This window comes from Poromitra crassiceps (genome assembly GCF_964638095.1).
Source record: "Poromitra crassiceps genome assembly, chromosome: 3".
Classification (NCBI taxonomy): Eukaryota; Metazoa; Chordata; class Actinopteri; order Beryciformes; family Melamphaidae; genus Poromitra; species Poromitra crassiceps.
This window is the reverse complement of record NC_139625.1, coordinates 78,168,101-78,178,141: the sequence shown is the minus strand read 5'-3', so window position 1 is coordinate 78,178,141 and position 10,041 is coordinate 78,168,101. Positions and strand designations below refer to the sequence as shown.

At 43.2% G+C, this 10,041-nt stretch overlaps 1 protein-coding gene across 1 annotated transcript; it reads left to right on the top strand.

The window, feature by feature from the left end:
- Positions 1-495: 495 nt before the first annotated feature.
- On the top strand, positions 496-8,947 carry LOC310774069 (four and a half LIM domains protein 2-like; the record flags this gene model as incomplete). The annotated part of the gene is made up of 5 exons (XM_083634129.1): positions 496-651; positions 2,620-2,794; positions 3,715-3,884; positions 4,914-5,100; positions 8,796-8,947. 5 exons carry the CDS (start codon positions 496-498, stop codon positions 8,945-8,947), a joined length of 840 nt encoding a protein of 279 aa, XP_083490255.1.
- Positions 8,948-10,041: the final 1,094 nt, after the last annotated feature.

Genomic DNA, 10,041 nt, shown 5'->3' with positions numbered 1-10,041 from the left:
TAATAAAAGGAAAGACTGCACAGTTTAGAGAATTTACAGTGTGGGCTAATTTCCAACATTCCTTTGCCTAACTCATAGTATGTAGCCTTCAATTAGGCCCCAGTTAAGGAAGTCGAGCTGCTTTTGTCGAGGTTTAACCTGAAAAACATCCTGGGGACATGATTTGATTTGTCCCACCTTGTGATCCCAAGCTGGTCAGCCATGTTGTAAATGAGAAATTAGGTCGGCTAAATGTTCTTCTTATATGATGTGCAGGTGACGCCAATTCTTCAATTGTCCAATGACAGCATCTGTGTTCGCTTAGATCACCAACCTGCCGGATTTAAAAGGCTTTATTCCAACACATTTTAGATGTATTTTTAGATTTCTGTTTACCCTAAGAGCCAATGTTCGACTCCCGACAAGGGTGAGTTTTCTCATAGGTGTTGCCTTTGGAGTGACAGTCTTCGTTCTCTCCTCTCTCTGACAGGAAACAGAGAGGCGGAACTTGGAGACATGGGGGAGCGCTACGACTGCAAGGTGTGTCAGCAGTCTCTGTACGGCCGCAAGTACGTCCTGCGGGAGGACTGCCCCTACTGCACCCAGTGCTATGAAAGCCTCTACTCCAACACATGTGAATCATGTGACGAACGCATTGGCTGCACCAGCAAGGTAAACATTTTTTTTTTTTATTTAAAGCCCCCCGAAAAACCTGAGTGTCTTTAAAGGTTCCATATGGTGAGGATTGCCCTAGCCTCTGTGATGGTCGATCTCAGGGGTTTTCAAAGTCTGAGACTGTGGGCCTCCCCCCAGACAAAGCTTGGAAAAAGTCACCCCCTCACTCAATTGTTATTCGATCTACGTGTAACCTGCGTTGTCTTGACAGCACTGGCAGCAACCCATGATAGAGGCTTGCCCAGGGGTGGAGGAAGATTTGAACTGCTAACCTCCCGCTTCCAAAGCGCATACGTTAACCACTATGCCAAGAGAGCTAAGCTGGCTTGGTGGAGCTGTTTAACGGGCCTTTATACTGGGAAGTGAGTTTAACCAACCTACTCAAGTCCCTACTACCCGACTCACGAGGACTCACAGTCATTCGGTTTTATATGCAAAAATTTAGCAATTGAGGTCTGTCTAAACTAAGGGATTTGTTTCCGTCTCTGGGAAAGTGGTAGAAACTGTCAAATTCCCTACATCTCTGAACTCTTTAACCAAATCACACACATTTAGGCTCTTCGATCTTTTAATAAACAAATAAACAAAATTTTGATAACTACGGTACATGTCATATTTTTTCACTTCCATTCACTGAGCCTCTCCTGAAACTGCTTAAAGGAGTTCCCTGGGGAGACCCGCCTCCCACTTTGAAAACCTCTGGTCTATCTAAGCATGGTGAAAGTATCAAAACGCACGGTGGCCAACTAAATAACCGAGTGAATTGAAGTCCTTGTGAGTCCCAAGTGGTGGCGAGTTCTTGGTTAAACTCACTCGCCAGTATAAAGGCCTGTTAACCAGTTCCACCATCCAGCATTGCGGTTAGTGTGTGCACTTTGCAAGCGGGAGATCATGGGATCGAATCCCGCCTCCACCCCTGGGCAAGCCCTTAACATGAGTTGCTGTGCGGACTGTCAACACAATGCAGGTTACATGAATCTACACAACCCATATTAGAAAAGCGAAACTCAAAACGAGCTGTTTGGACTTCTGTAACTTTGTGAGATCACAAAGGTTCCCTCATTATCATTTTTGTAAGAAATAACAGACTAACAAAGTGTTGTTTTTTCAAAGTGGTTGAGCTGTAGCGTCTCACACTTCACTCTCGAAACGGTTAGCCAATCAGAACAGAGGGTCATTAATATTAATGAGCTTTAAAGAGGACATGAAACATTTGATCATATGACTTTAGTTCATTTGAATTTCACCTCAGACAAGACAGGACACTGCTTGCAAGTCTGAAATTTACCTAGATTTGCTAGAAAGATTAACATCATTTCAGCTTTTTGCCAAGCGCTGCTAGATGATCAGGCAAATTCGTAGGTGGACATTAAATCTGATGGAGGGGGCATGATTTCAACGTAATGCAGCAAAAAAATTGAGGTTGTTCGCAACAAAAAGACAACAAACGCAACCCCCCCAGTCTCCGCCAACTCAGCTCAACTCAATTCAGTCCGTTGTTGTTTTTTTGTTTTGTGGCTATGTAGATGATGTCACTATGTTGAGTACAGTACAGTACAGTACAGTACAGTAAAGCACAGCACAGTACAGCACAGTACAGTACAGCACAGTACAGTACAGCACAGCACAGTACAGTACAGTACAGTACAGTACAGTACAGTACACAGCACAGTACAGTACAGTACAGTACAGTACACAGCACAGCACAGTACAGCACAGCACAGCACAGCACAGCACAGCACAGTACAGCACAGGACAGTACAGTACAGCACAGTACAGTACAGTATAGTACAGTACAGTAGTGGAGTACAGTACAGTACAGTAGTGGAGTACAGTACAGTACAGTAGTGGAGTACAGTACAGTACAGTAGTGGAGTACAGTACAGTACAGTACAGTACAGTACAGTAGTGGAGTACAGGCTAGTGAATTCTAACAAAATAAAACAAATTCCACTGTGACTGCAGGATCTGTGCTATAAGGACCGCCACTGGCACGACGACTGCTTCATGTGCAACAAGTGCAGCCGCTCTCTGGTGGAGCGCTCCTTCGCCACCCACGAAGACCTGCTCATGTGCATCGAGTGCTACTCCAACGAGTACTCTTCCAAGTGCCATGAATGCCTGAAGACCATCATGCCTGGTAAGGAGGCCTAGCTGACCTGGAGGGAAAGTAAGCAGATTGTTGTTTTGTGTCGTTGGGTCAGGAACATATAGACGGTTTTCACGGAATTGTGTTGCTAGGGAACAGTTTGAAACCTAGCTTATTTCCTGTCAGCTATTGTAATAGCAAACACTGCAACAGGAAGTAAGCCAGGGGCAATTTAGAATGTTTATGTTGTCAAGATAAAACTGTCTTTAGACTATAAAAATGGACGTAGCCACCATGACATCACCCATTGGTTTGTGGACTCCCGTTTTGAGTTTGACATTTTGACTGTCGCCATCTTGTTTTTTGTTTTGTTTTGGGTGGGTTTAAGCCAGAAGTGACCATATTTGGATGAGAAGAGCCACAGGGCGACGTGCTATTGGTCCGTGATCGGTGAGCTGTGCGATCACTGGACAGGCAACCTGTCAATCACGGCCAAAAGCATAGTGTGCTTTATCGGCTATTTGACTCTAAATGGGACCATGATTTACAAAATGAACATCATGCTGTATTGAAGAAGACTTGAAACTAGCGACTGAGACCCTAAACTCTTTAGGAAAGTATTTACTGAGGTCATAAAAAGTACTGTAGGGTCGGAGGAAGCATGTTCTAGTCGACAACTCTTCCCAGATCGGCAGAGGGAGTGGAGCAATGACCGGGACGGGGAATTGGCCAAGTACAATTGGGGAGAAAACGTGAGAATTAGAAAGAATGCAAGTTTAAGGCACTTCCACATTGTCTTCCTTTTTCAGAACTGGAGGTTTCCCCTTGGTGGAAACATGATTCAATTGGGATTAAATTGAAAAATGACATTTGATTGATACTGTGAGAACTCTTTCTCTAATCTGTATCTCTCTCTGTCTGTCTGTCTGTCTCTCTCTCTCTTTCTCTCTCTCTCTCACTCTCTCTCTCAGGCTCTAGAAAGATGGAGCATAAGGGCAACAGTTGGCATGAGAATTGCTTCAGCTGTCACCGCTGCCAGCAGCCCATCGGCACCCGGACCTTCGTTGCGAAGGAGACCAACAACTTCTGCCTGCCTTGCTATGAGAAGCAGTTTGCCCTGCAGTGCATCAACTGCAAGAAGGTAGAAACTACCGAAACATCCACTGCAAGAAGGTAGAAACTAACCAAACATCCATTGCAAGAAGGTAGAAACTACCCAAACATCCACTGCAAGAAGGTAGAAACTACCCAAACATCCACTGCAAGAAGGTAGAAACTACCTAAACAACATAGTGTCATTTACATTTGATGCAAAACCATTTAAACGCAGGGACAGCAGTTATGTTATAAAAGCACAAATAAACACACACACATACCTCCAAACCATCGAGGTATGAGCTCCAAACAGCTTGCAAAATGCTCTGGGATGAAGCTCCATTTCCTGGTTTTAGTCTGGGCTGACTCAACCCTTTTACTTCTGTGAATTGGGAGCGGCCAACATGGGTATGAGAGGATAAGTTCAACACAACTCTGATCAATTTATTTTGGGATATCTGCAATTTTGTTTTGATGTACTTGGGTCTTGGGGGTACTGGTATACCATGCCATACAGTACATGCATAGTCATAGTGGGGTTGCACTAAAGGCCATGGACAGCAATTTCAGGGTTTTTGTTTCCAGAAAATTTGACTTTCTGGCAAGAAATTTGAAAAAAAAGAAAAGAAAATTGTTAACTTTGGCTATGACTTTTAAGCCCATCCTCTCCCCAGTGAGGGACTGGTCCAACTCACAGCCAAGTAACACAGCTTTTAGTTGAAACTGCTGAGTCACCAACCTTAACATTAAAACCAGGTGATCTACCATATTTGACCTTGGACCCAGAGAGAATAGATTCTGTCTCCAGATCAGCACTCTCCACCATACCCTTATCCTTATGCAATACAAGAAGGGCAGAGTTGTCCGCGTACAGAAAACGGGGACAAGAACAGGTAGCCTTCATGTCATTTTGAGGGGAAATTTTTGAATAAGTCTATATAATGATTTCTAATTAAATAGTTGCATAGTATACATATACCGTTAACTTAACTTAAGCCAATCACCACTGGAGGAGTTAAGTTAAGCCGCAACTGAACTGAACTGAACTGAACTGAACTTGAATTATTTCTTCCAGCCAATCACCACTGGAGGAGTGACCTACCGTGACCAGCCTTGGCACAAGGAGTGCTTTGTTTGCATCGGATGCAAACAACAGCTGTCCGGCCAGCGATTCACCTCCCGGGATGACTTTGCCTACTGCCTCAGCTGCTTCTGCAACCTGTATGCTAAGAAGTGTGCTTCCTGCACCACTCCTATCAGCGGTAAGGTCACTGCCCTCACATCAGAAATTAACTGGTGCTCATGCCTTTGCAGTCTAAAATCAGGGGACAAAAATGCACCTAATAGGATAATTTACTTAGCTACTTACTTAGTCCTCTACGTCCTAATTGAGAAATAAGGCTCCGAGGATCCGACTCCAGTCATCTCGGTCTTTTGCTGTTTTCTGGAGCTCACCCCATGTATGTTTAATTTCTCTCAGCTCGCTTTCAACTCAGTGGGCAAGGCACAAGGTTTTCCCACAAGGACCAGGAAGTAACCCTGAAAGCTGTAATTCCTCGAATGGCCACTTGAGGCAGGGCTCAGAAGTCCCATCATTCCCGTTCACCCCCATGTTAGTCTCGCTGGCCAGCCTCCTCTCCCTTCCGTCCGAGGAGTCTGGCGCCGCAGGTCTCTATAGTGGGATTGCGATGGGCGGCGCTTAGCGGCAGTGCCCTTGGAAAATAGTTTCCAACAATCCAATTTGCCATTTTCAGCGTGTAGCAACGAGCTAGCGTGTAGGTTTCTGCCGTTAGCTTGCTAGCTAGTTAGCGTTGTTGTCGGCGGCCATGTTTGGAAAATAGTGCCGGCTACCTCTTTTCCTTCCAAAAAGACCAATTATGTGCATTTTGGATTAATATTTCATTGTGTGGTGAGTACGCGAAGCACAACATGTATTTTGGCGCCGTGAGATGTGTGTTTTGGCAGATTTTTAACAGCTGTACCATTAGCCTCAATTATATGGCGATAATTGCTAACTTCACGACTGTAGCTCACGGTAAACTGAGCGGACAGTGCAGGTAAGGCATGGTGCATCTTGGTTATGTGGGGGGGATGTGGCAAATGAGCTAAACTTCCAAAAAAGTGGTGTATCCCTTTAAGCAAGAACAAAAAATAACAAAAAAAAAATATATATATATATTTTTTCCCCCGAATTTCCAGATTTATCGAAATGTCTATGGAGAAAATGAATGCAGAACTTACTTCTGGGGCAAATTACATCACGAAAAGTCACGTGCCTGTTGAGCTTTATTCCCTCCAACTCTGCTGATGAAAACTGAGTTTTCCACATCCAATCAGAACAAAGGGGTCAATAATATTAATGAGCCTTAAAGACACAGTGACAGAAACAGTCTATTCTGTGTTAGATGCTGGTAAAAGAACATGTCGGGGGAACTTTTTCTTAAATTCAAAAGTTCTATGTATCTACAGCAGGCATATCCAAAGTCCAGCCCGCGGGCCAATTGCGGCCCACGGACCGATTTTAACCAGGCCCTCGGCTTGTATCTCAAAATACTATATATGGCCCTCCACACAGTATTGGTTAATCAAGCAAGTTCACTTTGCATTTTCTTCGTTCATACATCGATGACAGATATCATATAGTTTGTAGACAAGCACCAAGTAGGAACAATACAGGTGAAACTAATGTTCTCAGATGGTATTAAACAAAATCCTTAGAGTACAATTTAGATTTTTTTTTAAATAACCCATATGGTGCGAGAAGCAGCTTGGCCCCCTGTTATTTTCACATTATCTAATCTGGCCCCCATTGAAAAACGTTTGGACACGGCTGATGTAGGCCTACATGCCTACAGTATGATAATTAAGTTAACCAAGCAAAATGGTGCTGAAACATCAAATCTCATCTTTGACTGGGTGCTTGGTCAGTAAGCATGTCCTCAACAACAATATAATGCGGAAGGATTTTCACCAGTCTGAGCAGTGAAAATCAATCTGCTTCACATTAATGTTAGATATACCAGGAGACCCTAACACATATTTTACCAACTTTCCCAGACAGTAGTTTGTTTCAGCTTGACACCATAACTTTGTATATCAAAAAGCAATGAAAAGAAATCAAATTACATATAGCGTGCATTACAAAACAATTAGGCCTAGTAAACAAATGTAGGCCTACATAGACGTGTATGGACCTTAACCACCAGAAGACCTTTCATCAATAAAAGCATACACAAGGGTTAACAAATCAATAACACTCTCACTCACACACACACACACACACACACACACACTCACACACACACTGTTTGGCCCCCACACTTCTGTAATGAATCCGGTGCCACGGACCCTGGGCTCTATTCTCCCACAGGCCATCGGCGCTATTACGGGCCTTAACCGCAAAAAAACGTGCCTTGCGCCTGATAGCAATAGGCTTTAGGCTGCCAAATGCGCTTTAGGCCGAATGGGCGTGGCGCAGTCCCAAAGTGGGCGTGTCGGCGCTAAATACCAGCCTAGTGATATCTTGGGACCTGGCCTACATTTAGCGCTTTGCGCTTTTGAAAAGCAGGCCTATTCTGTGCCTTCACTGCTTCTTCTCTGTCACCCTTCTCTCTCTCTCTCTCTCTGAGTTCCCAGCATGCATTGTGTTTCTTCATTTCGCTACTAAATAGCCACCAAATGAGCCAAAATAGATATAAAAGGTAGTTCTAAATTAATGTGTAATGGTAACACAGCCTGCCATTGTCAACATTTCAATATTGGACCAAATAAAACATCGAAATGAAAACACCACCCTATGTGAAACATATATGTCCTCCTGGGCCTATATATACCCCTTGTCGAGTTAACGTGATTTAGAGAAGTAACAGCGGAGCGCGCTTCTAATGGCATCTGCTATACTGTGATGTCCCTCCAATAACTTGGCCCTATTTCACATTTAGTTTTACAATAAAAACACATTTATGCAATGACTTGACATAATGTAGGGTATATTTATGTGCATCATCCTTCCTGCAGCAGGCGAGAGAAAATGATATCTTTCTGGACAAACTTTCACCAATCTAATAGGCTATATTTTTCTAGCTGATGCATAGAACATTATTTTCACTTTGATCTTGCTATAGTGTAGCGTATTTACATGCTTGCAGTATTGAAACTGCAGTTAGATTGGTTTGAGAAGCATAATAATATGGAATAATAGCCTATAATGCAGACAGACAGGCTGGATGAAGGGAGGGGGGGGGGGCAGAGTGTTTGGCTTTCGTCTGGTTTTGCGGGATCACTGGAATTGGAGCTAAAAAGGCAAGCGTGCGATTCGTTTATTGCACTTATCCAATGAGCATGACGGTGCATAATTTTACGCCTAAAAGGCGTGGTTGTAATGCTTTGGGCTGCATCTAGCGCCAGCACGACGATATCAAGTGCGCCTGTCCACGCCCACTGCTTTGATCTGCGCCTGCCGCTCGTTCTAGAAACTGCGCCGATGCAACGATAGGGGCCCTTATCTCTAAATGACATCGTGTTCTCGTTTAACATGAACCTGATGTCATGTGGTTTCTGCTCTATCCAATCAGAGTTAGAGTATTATTACATTACAGCCATCAGGAGACTATTATGGAGGAGCGCACTTTACTCTCAACTTGTTTTTCTATTTGAACCAGATTCATTATTTTTTTATACCTTTTGTGAATTAAATGTTCCTGTTCATTGCACTGTTTACCCTGTGTATGCTGTGTATATGAGAAAAGAGAAAAAAGGAGCTTCTTGGATACAATTTTAATTACGAAGTAAACTGTTGCAGTATGTCTACTGCAACAGTTAAACACAAAACGCAACGCGTTTCAACCTCACTGGTCTTCATCAGGCTGTGAAGCTGTGTATATGACAAATAGCAAATACACGTTTGAACTTCCCCTTTGTAAACCCTGGTGGTTTTGCCTCGGTGCTTGTGTTTCAGGTCTGGGCAGCTGCAAGTACATCTCGTTTGAGGAGCGCCAGTGGCACAACGACTGCTTCAACTGCAAAAAGTGCTCAGTGTCTCTGGTGGGCCGAGGCTTCCTGACGTCCCGGGACGACATCCTGTGCCCCGACTGTGGCAGAGACGTCTGAGCGCCCAGTCACCAAGCAGGAGAAGACGAGAGGTCATCTGCCGCCACAAATACGAAGCCAGCCGGGAGGGGAGCGCTTCTCCGGCTGCCGTTACCTTTGTTGTTGATTTATTCGTACTGTAGGCCGAACCTACTCTTACTGCTTAGTAGTTTTATGCATGCGCTGATGAGACTGTGAATTATTGACCTTATTCAGATGGCCATTTTGAACACTGGGTGGGAAACATTACCTTGAAAAGTAGGTCTCTGTGCTGCTGACATATTCTCCACCAACAAACATATTTGAAACAAATGGAACTCAAGATTCCAGAGGGATTCATATAATTATTCCATTATCGCTAGCTGCTATCTAGCCAAGGTAGCTTAATAACTAAGCTAACTAACTAGCTGTCAAATTTAAAACATCTTTGTGTTGTTGTTCACAAAATCACTAGCTACTTTGGTAACTGTTGTGTTTATCTAGACTGTATCTGTCCTTATTTATGTGTTTAAGTAATGCCACTTTGATGCCAGTCTTCTGGGGTTTCCCACCCCAAGTATTCAAAATAGTCTGCATCTGAATACGGCAATGATAAGTTGAAGGCTTCATTCCAAAATGTCACTGGATCTTGTTTGGATATCTTATTTGAAAGAACACACCTATATTCGGAAAAGGTCTAAATTTTGATAATACTTGCAATACTTTTCAACGGTGCATTTTCAAATGTTGGATATCTGGAATGTTGGAATGAAACTCCTCACATGGAATATAGCATTAACCAATTCTGATATATGTTACAGCATAATTTAATGAATGGTAATGGCTCTTATTATTGACAGAGATAATGGTAAATGGTAAATGGCCTGCATTTATATAGCGCTTTTATCCAAAGCGCTTTACAATCAGTAGGTACATTCACCCAGATAATATAATGCAACTAACATGGTTTATTCCTATAACATAAAAGCTGCTTAATTGAATGAAATCCAAATCTGTAAAGTTATACATTATAAACTAATAAAGATCTTTATTTGCGTGATTTGATTGGCCACTGATGAATGATTCCAAGTACACAGCTACATCCATGACAGGATCAAAAGCCTCTGAAACCACAT